The sequence below is a fragment of the Hoplias malabaricus genome, chromosome 12, assembly GCF_029633855.1.
Source record: "Hoplias malabaricus isolate fHopMal1 chromosome 12, fHopMal1.hap1, whole genome shotgun sequence".
NCBI classification, from domain to species: domain Eukaryota; kingdom Metazoa; phylum Chordata; class Actinopteri; order Characiformes; family Erythrinidae; genus Hoplias; species Hoplias malabaricus.
The window spans coordinates 26,841,570-26,859,464 of NC_089811.1; the positions used below are offsets into that span (position 1 = coordinate 26,841,570).

Here is a 17,895-nt window from a genome sequence, read left to right on the forward strand (position 1 = left end):
TAAGAGGCTCTATGAAAGGCCTCAGCAAGCTCTATTTACAGGATAAAGAGGATTTAAAAAATGAGGTGGGCACAGCAGTTGTTTCAGGGACATGAAAAAGACCTGTATGTGCAGCAAGAGAGAGAGAAATAGGGGAAGGGATAAACGAAAGACTAACAACGTCACAGAAAGAGAGAAGTTGAAAGCATGTTGGGTGTCCACCTGTGTGTGTGTGAGATGTATCACTGAGGATCGTGTTGCTGTGATGAGGGAACAATCCCTCTTTAATGAAGCAGATTTAGAGAGGTTCCTGGTAAGATTAGCACACTTTGTCTGCCTGGAGATCAGGTGGGTGGGTGGGAGGGAGGGAAGGTGGGAGAGAGAGGGAGAGAGAGAGAGAGAGAGAGAGAGAGAGAGAGAGGCAGAGAGAGATATTTCTTCCACGACCAGAATGACCCAGCAAAATGGTTTCAGCACAGGGTGTGAGAACACAGTGTCCCCTGATATAATAAACACCTCTATAATAAAACACACTGGTCCTGTGCTTCTCTGCTTTGTCCAGTGACTTTTGTGTGCACTCTCTGAGCAGACTGAGATTTAACTTCCCATCAAGCTTAAAGCACAATTTGTTTTGCACTATCTACATATGAACAGTGTCCACAGCTTAATATTAATCCTTAATAAATTAATAAATTCCATTCTTAAAGGATCAGAGCATAGAGTTACAACTGAAATGATTGGTTGTGTACACATTTGCTGTAGTGCATTTATTAGTGATGGCCATTGTGATTTGTTTTAACAAGACTAAATGGTCCATAGTAGATAATAACACTGCTGTACACACAACACTGAAGGTTCAGATGCTCTATATAGACAGCCAATAAGAATATACTCACCCACTAATACTGCTATACACTTAGGAGTCCTTGGGAGACTAAAGTCATCTTCTACTACATATGGCTGCATAATTTTTTATCCATATAATCATGCACTTGTTGACAACTATTGACATGTCCATGATCTTTCTGGTTAAAAGTGGATAAGTCTTTCTGAAACGAACAGCATTAGCACATGGGTTGTTATTGTTTGCTGATGTAACAGGGTCTAATGTTCTTGGAAAACTTTAGACAAGGTGTCAGACTATCCCTATGATAATCTGAAAGCATTCAGCCAATAGAAAATTGGTGAGATCAGTGATGGTGGATAAATGTTTAGATCACAACCTTCACTCCAAAGCATTTAACACTGGAAATTGTGTTCCAAACCTTCAGAGAATTAAACTCCTCTGTTTCAAATCCCAATCCTGTGGGCTTTAGCTCCTGTTAACAGCTCAGCATCAGTAAGATGACCTTACAATAATGTTGAAGTGGCTTAATGCAACAAAACACTAACAGCAATGGTGCAACATGTGGTATAAAACCTTCAAGGGCCATCAGAGGCTGTTACTGCAGCAACAAAGTCGGGGTGTAAATTTCAGGGGAAATGTAGCATGAGAAGAGGAATACACAGTGTATATGACACCATGTGGTATACAGATATTTTTTTACATATAAAAATTGAGTTTCTTAAACATTTATCTTTTTATTCGTATTAAAAAATAATGCCATAGTTAGTAGTCATTCATATTGTAGGTGTCAATATCAGCACCAGGTGTATCAGCCAAGAAATTCAATATTGGTGCAACCTTAAAGCCTTCAGCAACACATCCTTTAATATCACTCTCATCTTCAGCGTTCTCTATCAAATCCTTTCATTCCAGTCTTGTAGCCATTCTCTTCTACCTGCAGGAGATTCTTATTCCCTCAACATCTCCCTAAGCTCCAATTAACCCTCCCCCTCATCTCTCAGCCCCCTTTATGGAATTCCCCCACATACTGTGTAATTATACTGCTATAATGCAACAATCAAAGTTGGGTTCCAACACACACACACAAACATTGAGTGAGGTTGTTGTGGCGGTGCAGTAAAAGCCACTCAAGTTTGTATGTTATTAGCTGGTAAGTCATCAGTCTGCAGACATACGGTAATGAGCTTCAGAGAGTACTATTACTGTGCTCTTACTGTAACTCCTATAACGCAGCATAAGACCATGTCTAGAACTGCTGCCAACACCCAAGGCTATACACCTCACACACACACACACAAACCCACTGTACTACAGGCCCAAAAACATACACTTCTTTTACTCCCAGCAGACAGGTATGTATTAACGTCTGCTCAAAGTTAATTGTGGACTAATAAGTTTATATTGCATGAATATATGTCTCCAGAAAATCTGATGTGTGAATTAGTATCCTTGAGTTTGCATTTGTGACAGAAGCGCACAATAACTGTCTGTATCCGTCTGTGATTCCTGGAACTGATCACTGACTTGACTTTATAAGAAGCAGGGGAAAATATATCCCTCAGACTTGCTTTTCTTCCAGATATTCAAAAATAAATTAGGGGAAATCAGTCAATGAATGGGTGGTTTTAGATTTTACACAGTACAGATGTGTACTGTGCTGGGTTAGGTCTTAATATTTGCAGGTAGAGATCAAGATCAGCTGCAATTTTATAGCTCATGCAATTTTGATTTTTTACTCATTTCAGAGGATATCTGGAGAATACAATATGCGGAATTTAACGTATTGAAAAAAATCTAACAAAATATGCTTGAGTTACGGCAAAGCGATTGTATACGACTGAGCTGTGCCTGTGTTAGACTTCGTAAGAATGTACAGCTTTACCAGTTTGTTGAAATTAAGTGCACGCAGGGCTTGTCTCAGTGCTGTCAGCTTCTCTTTGCTCTCAGAGCAAGCCGTGCCTACTGCAGGAGATGCATCCAATGCCCCTGAGCTCAGGTACCTATACAAAACAAAATACACAAAAATTCACAAAAACAATAAATGTTAACATCTCACATTCACTGCAATGACAGGCAGCAGAAAACTGTTTAACTTAAATATCCTGGTCTGCCTTTACATTTTAAATTAATTGAACATCCATTACACTGAGAGAATCAGTTCTATTGTCTGTTTCTAAACACATTAGACCAGTTTCTAACACAAAAATCCCCCGTGTCAATTTCTTAAAAGAAAAAGTATTAAAAAAAAACAAAAAAAAAACATAGTGACTCCGTCAGATATGCTAGGCTTCAAAAAGATGAGGGTACTGTTTATTCCTGCTTCTTAGGTGTGTAATATTGACTTTTTTTTCTTCTTGCTGTTTCAGATAACTTAGTTAGGAACCCACTCTAAATTCATGAGTGCTAACTGCATGAAAGTATGTGAAATGTGTATATAAAAGTAAAACTTAATAATCATAATAATAATAATACAAGTACACACGGAGTGAAACTGCTACAAAATGTAGCACGAGATACAAACATGTTTCTGTGGCAATTCAATAGGTGAATAAAAACAGACAAATTTAACTCCAACCACAGACCAACAGCCTTTGTTTTTCTCCCCAAACATACCTATCCACCTTAAAATACCCTGAGCTTTAAACATAAACAAAGATCTGCAGTTCCCCACAATCGTAGATGTTCCCTTTAAAGCAGTGAAATGTTAAAGGCATTTATCAAACCAATTTTAAGCTAAACATACACACACACGTTTATTTATTTATTTTTTATGCACAGAAACTCAGGGTCAATCTTCCATAGCATCAAAACCAGGACAGGCACAATTTCTGTGACTGCTTTAAAGATGACATAAATGAGGTTAACCTTTGGGCCATGAACAAAACATGCCAATTTAAACAAAATCTCAGGCACGCACACTCACTAGAGCCTGTGACCCGCTTCAGAGGTTTCTGCACAATCATGTTGTGAAAGCAAAACTTTTAAGCAGTACATGGAATAACACATCACAGAAAGAAAGGGCTGAACTTTTACACAAACACACACGCTGTCCTCTACGGATGGTTTCCAGATTAATCCTGGAGTTTGTGTTTGTGTGATGATTAATTAGCTCTAACCATTTAATGAGATCTGCCAGCTCATAGTGGCTAAGCAGACGTTTGCATGTTTAAAAGCTTTCTCTGAGAGATTTAGTTGCTCTTACTTAATTGGAATTAAAAGCTGTCGTGTTGTTGTCGCTTGTCGCTGATGTCAGTTATAAATACCTTAATGACCAAGAAATGTCACCATTTTTTTTATAACAACTATTACTCTATATTTGAAGTAAACCTCCTATGTCTTTACGTAAGGTGGCTATAGTAGAGTAAACCCAGATGTCCACATGTCATGAAAATTGACATCAAGGTATCAACCATCAACCAAGACTTGGTCAGCTTTTGGTCAAGTCTAATGTCAAATTGACAAAACCTTAGTCTTCTTTGTCAGAAAAAAACCCCAAAAGCATTGTATAACTACTGTCTGTAAGTATTGGCGCTTTTCCACTGCATTGAACCTACACAACTCTACTCGCGCTTTTCCACTGGCCAAATATGACACCTGGTCCCTGGAACCAGAACTGGGTAAGTTTTCAGTCCCAGCTCGCGCCGCGTTCCACTCATGCCGAGTATGTGCTAAATGGTGACGTGTAATCCCTGCAGAGCGCTGACTGGCCAAAGCCATGTCAATCACCATGAAATACAGAGCTCTTTAAAGTCCAGCACAAACTCGTCGCTTGTAAAATCTCTTACAGCAGCTTTCACATTTATTTTTTAATCAGACTCACAACGACAGCTCGTAACATTACCTTGAGGTGTTTTGAAGAGGTTTATATGCTCCTTGAGCTGATGGCTGAAATTTCCAGTGAAAGCCGAATGTGCAACAAGAAAAAGTGATCTGTGAGAACTGGGGTGTGGAGCTGTGTTCAGTCCAAAAAATGAAAACAACATGCAAATACACGATTAATAAACCGTGCCTAACTTTACCACCGCCGTTGTTGAGGTTTTCAAAGCCACCATTGTATGTTAGAGGTGGGGATTTGCGACGTCATAGGCTCAGTTATGCGGAGGAGCCCTGACAGTGGAAAAAGCAACAACCTTTAAGCGTGCCGTGCCGAGTCAGACCCATGCAGTGGATAATCACCATAAGCATGTCACCAAAACATAAGCCGAATGATATATCGTGAGATGTAATATAAAACATCTTGTAAACTGTAAAATAAAAAAAATGTATACATTTAAAAAAAGCTCTATTTCACTCATTCAGCCTGACTTGACATGTTGTGTTAGAATTATGACACTGAGGTACAAAATGTTATAATCTGATATCATCTGACCTGCATTAAATATAACTGAACATCACAGTTGGCAAAAACAGCCATGAAAAATGATGAATATGGCTAAATGTAGTTCTACGCCATCACTCAAGAGACTTATGTAGCTAGGTCTCCTCTAACTTTGTGCACTGCTCTATAGTTAAACATTAACAAGTGTGGTTTCCTCAAACAAATCTTTGATTCAAGTAGAAGTAAGGTGTCTTTCCAAAACAACAAACAGCGGCAAAACTGTTCAGCTACTCAGCGGGTGTCTGATATATTAATAGGACTTTAAGCCTGATAGCTATTATTCCTATAATCTGAGGCAGTTTCGGGGGTGGGAGAATAAACAATAACACCATGAAATGAAATACTGAATTAAACAGGAGTAAAAAGTAAAAAGATAAAAAGATTCTTTCACTCTAAAATAAGAGAGAGTAGAAGAGCTCACATCTTTACAGCATTTCTGGCTAACCCAAACCGCATATCTACTGTGTGTGTGTGTGTTTACCTGTGGGCTAAGACATTGTTGAGGTACAGGTTGCTTTTCTCCTCAGCTGAAAGGCCCTTAGCCATCAGATAAAAGATGCTGAAGTTTTGCTGCTGATGAGGAACACTGACAAGCCGGCTCTTTTCCAGCATGTAGGTGTACACACGAGCTGACCACATACAAACAGAGTAAATTCAATTCCCCCCAAAAAAAAGAAAAAAAAGGGGAAACAGATAGACTAGGAACAGAAAAACATAAACCTACACCATACCAACAATAACAGCATTTCGAAATGCATATTTCTATTACGTGTGAGAGAAAGCTTAAGTTTGTTTTGCTTTGTTTTTTAAAAGAAAAATTGACAAATATATCTGCCGATATATAAATGGAGTGCTGGCGCCCTCTCTCGGATCAAAGCCTCATTACCATACTAGAAATAATATATATATATATATATATATATATATATATATATATATTATAACTAAATATTCTAGAGGTGGGCGATATGAAACGTCTAACAGTGATTTTGAGCAATGAGTCTTGGATGTACAGCATTGGATGCAGGTGTAAACAGAACCAATGGAAGACTACACATTATTTGTTGTGTGAAAGCTTCAAGCTTCCCCAATGTCATGGAAGAAGAACCTAGTGAACTTCTCACCATACCCTCATTAATCACTTCCTCTACAGAGAGGCTTAATCTGCATGGTACCCTTCCTCCATTTACAGTATCCAACCACATGTGGTCAATGGAAGCACATTCCAGACATGGAAAGGCCAGGTATATACAGCTATTCATCTCACTTGTTCAGATCACTTGATACAGGTGTTTGAAATCATGTGTGAACAAGAGTGTGGGTCTTTAAAGCAGCACTCAACCTTATCTTATTCTTGTTTTTGGTTTCAGCACAAAAAGCAATACAACACAATATAAACATTTCATTACATCTGGGACCTTATATCTTTTTTTTTTTTTTTTGCTTGCATAATATGATACATGCTCAAAATGCTCATCAATCTTTATGTGGTGCTAATATAGCATTATGAATGCAACAAAAAGGGCCCAAAATAGCTAGCAAAATATTTCATTATCTCCCATTCTAATTTGTAAATTTAACAGAATATGTCCCTGACCTCTGAGCAGTGTCCTCCTCTTTTCACAGTATTGCAAGGTGAGCAGCTTCATAAAGCGACTTGCATTACTGTTCATTGGAGTCTTAGCATGACCAAAAGCTTCCAGGATGACATTCACCTGTGAAACAATCAGGCAAAGACACAATTTCATTAACTCTCATTTCAAAGAATTGAATGATGTAAGATGTGACATATGACCCTTACATTATTCTTGGATTATGATACAGTATTTGATATTTTAGAATCTACAGGATGTGCTTTCTGCAATTGGGAAGCATGAAAGCAAATGCTGCTCTACGCCTGACCACCAGGTGGCACAGTTACATGCTGTAAATACACCCAGCAGTGCAAACCTTTAAATATTCATACTGACCTAAATGTGGAGCTTAAGCTTGTGATTTCATCTGATGAAACATGTACAGTGTGCTTAGAACTCTGAGCTCATACCCCCTGCTACATGTCCCCCACAGGCTACAGGGAAGGAAGAGGGGGTGGGGGGCGGAATGGAATGGGGAGGGAGGGGGGGGGTTTAAAAAAAATCCCCATACACTCCCCTAGCATTTGCTTGAAGCGTTTAATTCTCCAGTGACCAGGAGTGCCTCAAATCCTGTAGTCTTCTTAAACATGAGAAATATGTTCATGAAGAGTATTCAAACTAGTAGCTCTGCACAGCTCTTGACACACACTTACACAGTAAGCATGATAGTAGCCCTACATCTAAAAGTAGGGTCTATCTATCTGTTATATATTTGGATTCATTTACAAATTACTCCCCAATTTCTCACAATACTACCAAGCTTAGAATGTGAATGCAAGAACCATCAAAGAAATGTGATGTCAGCCACTTCTTGTTAAACTGTGACGATACATAATGTGCAATTGTTTTTTTCATTGAACAACATACAACAAAATGTAACTTCCATGGCAGTGATGACACAAACAAGGGCACTAGAGGCAGTGAACACACCCAGGAAGTAGTTGTGTGTTAGCTACCATGCTAAAAGGCACCTCAGTTATGGATTGAAGAAGGAGGACAGGGCTGTTTATTTTTCCCCCAATTTTCCTGCTATTTGAGGGAATGAAACAAGCAACTTTTCAATCCAAAGCACACTTTCCTTACTATTAGACCATGGCTGCCCCTGTTATCACTCTCAATGTTTGAAGAACACTAACTTCCCAATTTTGTTATGCTAGCTAACAGATGCCCCTGTTGGCTAGCAGCTAAGTGCTTGGGGAATGGGAGGGCCGGCTCCAGGCCATGAACGGCAGAAGTATCAGCGACTTGAACTTATAACAGTAATTAGACTAAAGTGATGGAAATACTCACATGCTTCATGCGAGGCTCCAGTGTGAAGTCTTTGGGGCAGGAGCGTGCAGACAGATGCTTTAGGATGTGCTTACACACCTCTGACTTTCCAGAACCACTCTCTCCACTGAAAACACACAAACGCAGTTGTTCTTTTTAGGATATAAATGATAAATTCTAATAATGGCCATATATGCCACAGCATTAAACAGGCCTGCATAACATGTTATAACCTTCAGTATAACATGATTAAACCCCATTGTTCAGTCTTAACATAATATACTTTACATTTACAATACTTGGCAGATGTTTTTAAAACATTCTATTACACTGGTCCCATTGTATAAGTGTGATGCCAATTATCTTGTTGATTTTGATGAGTGGGAGACTCAGATAGACTACACTATCAGGATGGCTGGTGCTGGGACTCTGAGGCGAATGTGAACACAGATTATGAAAAGAGACAGGTACTGTGAAGTGAGACATCTGATTGCCTCGGGCTAAAGGAGTTTGGCTCTCTTCGTTCAGTCTGCAGGTAAACAGTGTTGACATTGTGAGAGAATATAGAGCTGTTTTCATGCTACAGTTTTATCAGCTGAGGCAGAAGCTTCCCTGCCTGGAGCAAAGCATAGTCCCTACGGTCAGTAAAAGATTTGACCTCCATTTCTTCATTGTCTGCATGTTTTCCTTTTAAGCCTAATAGTCTGGTCACTCCTTCCTTGATTCAGCTTTTGAGCTCTAGGTGGCAGAGCTGACCACCTTATTCAAAGGTACAGCAAACTGTACAATACATGACTGTACAAATATTTTAAATCACCTTCAAACAGACAATTTTGAATATTTTATGTGGTCAAGTATTAGTAGACATCTGAATGTCTGAAACTAATTACATCCTGCTTTTTTCCCCTCATCTTCATTTTTTTTTTATCAGTAATTGCTTGCAATCTACATAAACTTACGCCTTCTGAAACTGGTATTGTTTATGTAAGGTGACCAGGTTTGACCACTATGATCTTGCTTGGTTATTATATTTATCTATTTTTTAAAAACTTAGTAATTTGAGCTCCAATTTTACAAACTACTGTCATTGTTTTCTGAGATTTCCTCATATCTTTAAGTATAAATGACTCATATTTTGAATCTGATTGGAAACTAAGAGGTTTTGTTTTCTTATTTTTTTTTGTATGAAGAATCAGAGAGTTGGTTTTACGCCGATCGTACCTTTCAGACATTTAAATGCCCTTGCTGAAACAAACAAATACATAAGTACACAAGGGCCTTCATTCATTTTTTTCCCTCTGGTGTCCTTGACAGTCATGAACTATTTTCTGCCATTGTGTTACATACTCTGTCAGCAACATGTCCTCGTTCATCCAACTAGCATTACATTCAGTACAATGACCTTCCCTTGTAGAGTGAAGGTCTTGTTTGTAGAGCCATCATCTTAAATAGAAACGGTCACTCAGACTATCAAAATTTGTTAGTGTTATGAGCAATAAGCTGAGATATGCTCCATAATTGAACATACATGGACTGCTGTAATGAGATACAACACTCTGGAGGATGAGAGAGAGAGAGAGAGAGAGAGAGAGAGAGAGAGAGAGAGAGAGAGAGAGAGAGAGAGAGAGAAAACGCTACATAAATGGAGGGGAGAAGAAGAGATGAAAAAGGGAGAGAGAAGTGTGGGAAAATATTTAGAAAAGTGAACTTAGAAACTCTCTAGGTTGTATTCAAATTTGAGGGCACAATACATTTAGAGGTATGCAATTTTATGTGTGTGTTTAAGTTTCTAAAATGACTCTGCCATTGTTGTTTCAGCCTGTAATCGCTGGTGTGCAGCATCACCACTCTCCCTTCACCTGAGAGGCAGGAGTACTGTGTGGGAGTGTGTGATGGATGGCCTAGGCAGTGTGGGCATTATAATGGTTGACAGATTTTCTAAATATCAGCAAAATGTGCCAGCAATGGCAGCAGAGTAAAAATTCAAAGCCTGGATTTAATTGCAATCAGCAATGTTTTCAGCCAAGGAGGAAACCAAGAGCAGGGCACAGAGAGACCCCTGCAGTCATTAATCTCTGTATGAGCTTTAAACAGACCTGGATTTACATTTTTCCCCACAGGACATTACTCTCTGAGTAGGTTTAACATGGTGGGTTGCAGTGCACCATAGAGAGGTTAAGAGAAAAGACCTGACCAGAACATTTCTCCATCCCCAAGCACTGGAACACACAAAAAAGCCTGTTTTTCAAAGCAGGATTACTTCCTTAACCAGTCAAATTTCATCTTAAATTGATCAAAATGTGCTCAGGGTCTCAACATTAGATCACTTTCTACTAGTCTACATCACCATGGCAACCTCTGTTCCAAAACAGGTTACATCTCAGCCCTTGGACTTGTCAAGACAAGCTTTTCTGACAGAGGTAGAAGCATCTTGCTCCTTTTCAGGTCACTTTTTTTTTGAGGTGATGTTACTCACAGGAATAATTTTACCTTTCAACTGAAGAACCAGTCCATATATAGAGGGTGTTCCATCACACTAAAGAACACAGCTCCAGAGCCCAATAGCAGGGGTTGCCACTGGATATGGTGGTTTTAATTCATGTGGAGCCGCTCCAGTGTCTCATTCTACTAGCTGTAGCTCTATATGTAAATTTGTCAAGCGATGTCAGGAGATACCTTAAAGTAGATGAATACCTGAAATAACTTTTAAGCCAATGATATGAGTACCATTTACTATCAGTATCTTTGTAAAGGCTCATAATCAACACTTATTCTTAAAGAAAAGCTTTTTAGGAACTGCACTGACCTAAACCTCTTCTTGTACAGGAAGTGCCCAGACATCTGGAAGAACGTAAAAAGAGGACACATTTGTTTCACATCATTTGGAGTGTTGTACCTGATGATGAAACACTGTGGGCGTCGCTCCTGCAGCATCATGTGATAGGCGCGCTCAGCCGAGGAGAAGATGTGAGGAGGAAGAGAGGAGCAGAGTCTGCCACTGGAGCTCAGATACAATTGACTGACCTGAGTATATCAGAGAGAGGGAGAGAGAGAGAGAGAGAGAGAGGGAGGGAGTAGGATACAACGAGGGGCAGAAAAAACAGAATGAAAGAGACATGGGAGAATGATGAGAAGAAAAAACGAGCAAAAAAAAAAAAAAATAATAATAATATATATATATATATATATATATATATATATATATAATAATATATATATATATATATATATATATATATATATATATATATATATATATATATATATATATATATATATATATATATATAAAGGAACACAGAAAACTGTAATTAGCCTGCATTGCACATTTAAGTAGTGCTCATAATTCCCCAGATGTAGTGCTGTCAGGTGGTGTAACTTTAGCCTTTACACAACTTACTGTCTGTAGATTAGTCAGTCACCTGCAGAGTGAGAGTGGGTGACATAACACTGTACAAGTGTGTGATATAACCACATTTGCTGCTGAATAATAAGAACAAATTATCAAAGACACCAAGTATAAAACTAAGGAAAGACCTGGTGATGCTCTTTAAAACATCCAAAACCTGACAAACAGACAGTTTTCTGTATTCACAAGCCAAGCTACATTTGAGCCCCACTTGGAGAGAACAGGAAACTAATGTTGAGGTCTCATTATGTGCATTCATGGAGGCTCAGCATGCATGCAGACACAGAATAAGGCTCAGAGGACACCGGAAGGGCAGAGAGGCAGAGAGAGAGAGAGAGGCATTATATAATGAAGCAGAGAACAACAAATAAATAAACAAGAAATGTTGAGTACATTCATTAGCCCCATCCAATATCAACACCTGACAATATCATCATCAATATTTTAACTGCTTTGCCCAGTTTAAGGGTCAAGGTAAAAAACCAAAGCAGCTTTTATGACCACTAACACTGAGTGGAATATGCTTTAGAAGTGTTAATTATGAGTATGTCACTCTAGAATTATGATTTTAATCATAGTTCAGAGTTCAGAATTATTATTATCAACCATACCCATAACAAAATATGTTCTTAAAGTGATCAAAACAGCTATTTTGCACAAATATAGGTGGCACTAAGTGTCCAATCACTGTGGACAGTGTGGAGCTTAAGCTTGTGATTTCATCTGATGAAACATGTACAGTGTGCTTAGAACTCTGAGCTCATACCCCCTGCTACATGTCCCCCACAGGCTACAGGGAAGGAAGAGGGGGTGGGGGGCGGAATGGAATGGGGAGGGAGGGGGGGGGTTTAAAAGTGGATCTGCACATCTGCAAAGTGGACAGTGCAGGTGGAGTTGAGAGAGAGGAAGGTAGAGTTAGATTTGAAGGGAAAGTTGGGGGAAACTGGTGAGGTGATGTAATGGGGCTAGCAGGCCTCAGAGTGAGAGAGTGAGTGTTGTGTGGCGATCACAGATGATGAGACATGTGTGTGCGTCACTCTGCTCCCGAAGCCCATCAGGGGTCACACAGGAGAACCCAAGCTTGAAATGAGGCTCAAAGGCAGCAGGCTCCCCACCCACTGACCAAGCTGGACCTCAAAGTATACTGGAGTGTTTATGTGAATAGGCTCCATTCAGAGCCACCTTAAGTACCATTAAAGCGTTAAAACAGACAGATGGCCATCTTGTCATCTTTTATTTCTCCTCTCCAGTGAGCAGGGTCTGACTGAACAGTCTAATGAGTACTGTCCCACAGCCCCAAACCCACAGTATGCATGGGACAGCTGTATCCGCAAGAGAGGGGTCATCCTGGGCTAAACTTGAAACATGAGCATCTCTTAAGAGGGAGGGGAGAAAGGGGAGTAAAGATATGGGAAGATGGGTGATAGAGTTGGAGAGAAGGAAAGAGCAGGTCTTGGTGCTTGATAAGAAGGAAGGCGTATGTTGAGTATCACTGACAGGAAAAAAAAAATTATTAATCCAGCAGATCAAGCCAAGTTCCCACTGTATGCACAGGACCCACCTCTTCCACACGCCAGCAACACACATAACAGCAATGTTCACAACACTCACACACCACATATACGACTTACCAAATTAGAATAGATAGGCAGGTCTTTGTTGGGGTTGATGAGAAGTAGGATGTGCCCAATGTAAGTCTGAAAAGAAAAGAGAAAGGAGGAAAAGAAAAAAAAGAAGAGTAAGAAGGACAAAACAAAGAAAGCAAACAAGCAAACAAAGATAAAGAAAATAAAGGAAGCAAGAAAAAGAGTGAGGAAAGTAAAACGAAAAGGAAGGAAAACAACAAAGCAAAGGAAAGAAGGGCATAAAAAATAAAAAGACAGAGAGAAATTAAGTTAAATATGTAAACATTTTGGAGTTCAAAGAAATGATTGGATGATTAGTAAAAGTGGTATAATTTTTATAAAATGGTTATATGGTATTTCTAGATTTAGTGAATTGCCGGTAGCAGTTGTAGCTGTCTGTGCCCGAAGATATGGCAGAATTCTGCAGTGCTGGAGGACAGAGGAAAACCATTATTCTACTCTGCCAGGAAGAAGCCTGGGGAGAGATCTGCTCTACTGCATTAGTGTGGCTAATGTCAACATTTCCCCACAGAACGGCAGCTAACTACTTGCCTCCTCAGCCATGGACTCTGAATGGGTAAACTGGTTAGGTTAGCACTGCCGCTAATGTAGTCCCTAGGGAGCACTGTGCAATGGAGCCAAGTATGTTATACAGATAATAAAATGACCCACTGCTCAGGTCATACTAAATCAACATTTACACACAAAAGAAAACTACATCTACTGAAAGATGTTGATATTCAGGTAATACTTTACTGCAGGTCAGCCTCCAGAGAACCACATACCTACATAAGCACTTCATGAAGATGTTTTGTCTCAAACACTACCTTACAGTAAAGTTATACTAATGTTACAAATAACTCACACACACACAAAAGTTGGTTTTCATGTATTATTGTGGACACATCAGACTTCCACTCATTTTGCGGAGACTTACACTTAGCTTATTCATAAGTAGTAGTACCCTGACCCTAACTCTTACCCTAAAACATGTATTCCCCTTACAATTTAGTGATCTGTGTGTCTCCAAAAGGAAGAGGTCCCCACAATATGAGTGCATAACTTTGGTCGCTACAACATATGTAACAGGTATGTACATATACACACCTCTGAATATCTTAAAAAGGTTCTAGCGTTTCTAGCATAAATATCTTAACACTCCTCCCTCTCTGTCCTTTGAATTTTTCCTTCCACATCAAAAAAGAACCTCTGTACTGCTGTGGTAATGACAAGCCACCATTAGACATTCGGTACAGTAGAAAAAAAAATGGCACTTTCTGGGCTCTCTCTCATTCTCCATCTCTCTCTCCCTCCATCAATTCTGATCATCCCTGCCTTCACATCAGAGAGCCACTCTACACAGCCCCAGTCCACAGAGTTCATTAGGCTTTATATAAGAGCGTGGAAATAGCAGCAGCTATTAGGCATTGATTTGGGTCCAGCCATCAGCCGCGACTGCCTGCAGCTCCCCACTGAGACCAAGCCAGTGGCCAGGCATTACTGCCCCACGCACAGTTGAAGATGGCAGGCCTGCTTAAACGATCCAAGCCACAGACAGAGGGAAAGCCATGCAGAACATAAATGCAGAAATGGATTTCTTCCATTAACCATTCTCCTATTGACTCACACACAAAGGCAAGATTGCTGGAGAGTGGGAGAATGGCTGTTGTATGAGACTTTATGGTGCATGAATAAGAATACAGGAAAAGAAGACAGACAGAAGGTACGGAGCTATATGATCAATACGTCATACAGTAATCCTTTCTAAAGAGTCAGTTACCAAGGTCACCAAAACCTGTCACAAGTCAATATTTTTTTTCCTCGCATTCAGCTGAAAGTGCAGATTCCAAACTTTAGATCAATAACTTTTTGGTTTGATAGCAGAAGGGTAGGTATTTTACAATGATTTGACAGCTATTGTTGTGTGTGTACAGCCTTTGTTGTCAGTCCATGTCTTTTGTCCTGAGCAACAGTTAATTAGAAAAAAGGAAATAAAAGAACATGTGGAAAAATAGAAGTGCTGATCAATCTTGACACATGAGAAGCAGACTGCCACTTATTTCTAAAGTCAAAACTTTGAGGTATATATATAAACCTTGACTTACAACTTACGAATTTTCAGAGATACGAGCCGCTCGGACCATTTTTTGCTTTATAATGCAAGCATCCACATACACATCCAGCGATTAGGTAGCCCAGCTACCGTTCATTTCACTTGGTTATCTTGCCCCATGGACATCATTAGGCCTGTGTTAGGCCTGTTTAAATTACGCTTTCTTATTTTAAATACAGGTAACAAAAAATTGGTTGGGTTTTGGGGGGCTGGAACGGATTAATAGCATTTCAGCCCCACTCTCTTCCTACTGGCAGCTGCATAATTTCTATTGTTCCAATCCTACAGCTACATCCTAAGGTTGCTGTGGCCAATGCTGATCCAATCAGTAACCAGCTTCCCTTAACATCTACGGTTACTCATTGAGCCCATCACATGAGTACCCAAACCACCCACTGCATCACTAACTCTTCACAGGGGTCATCAGGTAGGCACCTCCCCTCGTCAGTGTTTCACTGAATTAAGCCCACAACACCTCCAGTAGGCTCAACAGTGAAGTCCTACACAGTCCTTTACAATCCTACTTTACCCTTAAGTAAAGAAAGAAATCTACACTGGTCTCCCTGGTGACTAAGGCTTTACCTAGCCCCACTGCCACCGTTAATGCATGCTCAGTGCCACAAGTTCCATGTGATTTTATGTGCTACATCACCAAACACCACAACAGCACCTCTGCAGTGCATTTCCCCAACTAGTCTGTGTTCTCCTTATCCACAACCACTGACTAGACCTTTCAGCTGTTTCTGATAACTCCTTCACAGCTGCCCTTAGTTTCCGGCCCCTGATGCTGAACTGCACAAGAAGGGATGTGGCAGACTTGGCTACAAATCCCCTAACATCTCCAATGGTCTAACATGTGCCTGCCACCCACGTTCCCTCATATATAAATATTAAAAATATATTTAGGTTTCTGACTTTGATTGGACCAATGCAACTGGTTTAATATTGTATACAAACAACAACAGTCAGACAATTTCTAAGCATAAAAGAGAAGTAACAAGAGTCCACAGGCAGGCGTTGTAAGGGTCTCTGTACTTCTTTCCAGGTTTGGCCAGAGTACCTGGCCTAACTACAGTGGGACCTAAAAGGCTGCCATCCAGACACCGGGGTCTGGCAAAGCTACAGTCAAGGCATCTCGGCAAGAGTCCAGAATTGCGAAGGAGAGAGCCACTGAGAGACTGGGTTTGAGAGCGATCTAGCTCCTGGCAAGAACACAAGTCCAGGGTGAAGCACACTGAGCCCAAAGGCTCAGACAGAGATCAAAATGTGTGTGTGTGTGTGCTTAAGGCCAGTGTCCAGGCCTTCCTCCAGGGGAAAAGAGGAGAAGGGTGCTTACTGAAGTCTTGCCCTGAGAGCAGGCCTGCCTGTGGAATAATGCTGTGTGAACTCCCTCAGTAAGAGCATACAGCTCATTTCTCAGTGTAGGACCTCAGAGATGTCTAAACATCAATACATTCCACTTCAGACAAAGCAACTTCAAAACACCCCAGCTGGGACATATATAATATGCATGTGTGAATGTGGACTTATACGTACATAGATCTGGTCATTGCCAAAACGTTTTTGCATCTCATACAGAAGGCTGCTGTCCGTTAGCTCACTCAGAGAGGCAAGGTCATCATTAGGTGCTGGGGGCATGAGCTTCACCTGCAACAAAATCACATCGGAGGAGAGAGTAAATTAACATGGATATTAACACCAAAAAGCATTATGAATGTCAGAGCTGGACATTTCTCCCAAATCTGACTATTTACAGAGACTTTGCTACTTAAAGATATATTTGGTGCTGGGTCAGGTTCAAGTTTCCCAGCCCCTCACATTTTGGTCTGATTTAGGTTTTTACTCTTGCTTAGTTTGCTTTTCAACTTTTAATACTCACAAACATTATAAAGCTCATGTTGGAAAACAAAAAGGCGTGATTAGAAAACCACCCTGATGTGTATTTAACTTAAACCACATTTAACTTAATCTCTCAGATGGTCTGCATAGAAAAACTATTAATAATAACATTGATGAGTATGAGACGAACATTTGGAGAATTCAGATCATTATGTCATACAAGCTCAAGGTCTCCGGTGGGTAATGTAAGACTAACGGCTCTTATTTTCTTTATTCCCTAGAAATCAGAGTTGATCTTCAGGGTTCGTGAAGTCACTAATGTTCCAGGCAGTTTTTGTTCTTTAGCTCATCCCTCTTCAGCTTAACTATGACTGATCACACAAACACACGCACTCCCCTCAGGCCAACACGGAATAGGTGTGCCCAGCTCACCCTCATTAATCTAAATTTCAGCAGGCAGGGGACCAAGTGGACTAGATGTAAAACATCTGTTTTATCATCCTCTGCAAAGAAGACAAATCAGGGGACAACATTCTGGAGCCAAAGATGAAAGTCAATGTAGCTTTAGCTATCTGATAGTTAATCTTTTTTACCTGTTCCAGTTTGCTTGTGGTGCTGGGATACGGCCCATCCAGCCCATTGTCCTGGGATAACTGCCGCGTTAGTGCCCCTCCTGAGTCCCGAAACATGACATCCTTCTCCAAAAGACTGTCCCGCTTAGAGATGGGCAGTGCCAAAGGAGTCCTGAATAAAACAAACCATACAACAAACCTCGTACACAGTAAATCTACACATTCAGAAA

General features: G+C 40.1%; 1 protein-coding gene across 4 annotated transcripts in view; it reads right to left on the minus strand.

Annotated features, from left to right (window-relative positions):
• myo16 (myosin XVI) overlaps positions 1–17,895 on the minus strand; it is a 178,879-nt gene that overhangs the window by 62,765 nt on the left and 98,219 nt on the right. For all 4 annotated transcript variants that reach the window (XM_066686750.1, XM_066686749.1, XM_066686752.1 and 1 more), the window contains exons 10-17: positions 17,687–17,837; positions 16,791–16,901; positions 13,148–13,213; positions 11,004–11,131; positions 8,129–8,234; positions 6,802–6,919; positions 5,686–5,833; positions 2,709–2,826 (exon numbers count right to left, since the gene is read on the minus strand). In XM_066686750.1, coding sequence (XP_066542847.1) covers positions 2,709–2,826; positions 5,686–5,833; positions 6,802–6,919; positions 8,129–8,234; positions 11,004–11,131; positions 13,148–13,213; positions 16,791–16,901; positions 17,687–17,837 — 946 coding nt within the window. The remainder of the gene's footprint in view (positions 1–2,708; positions 2,827–5,685; positions 5,834–6,801; positions 6,920–8,128; positions 8,235–11,003; positions 11,132–13,147; positions 13,214–16,790; positions 16,902–17,686; positions 17,838–17,895) is intronic.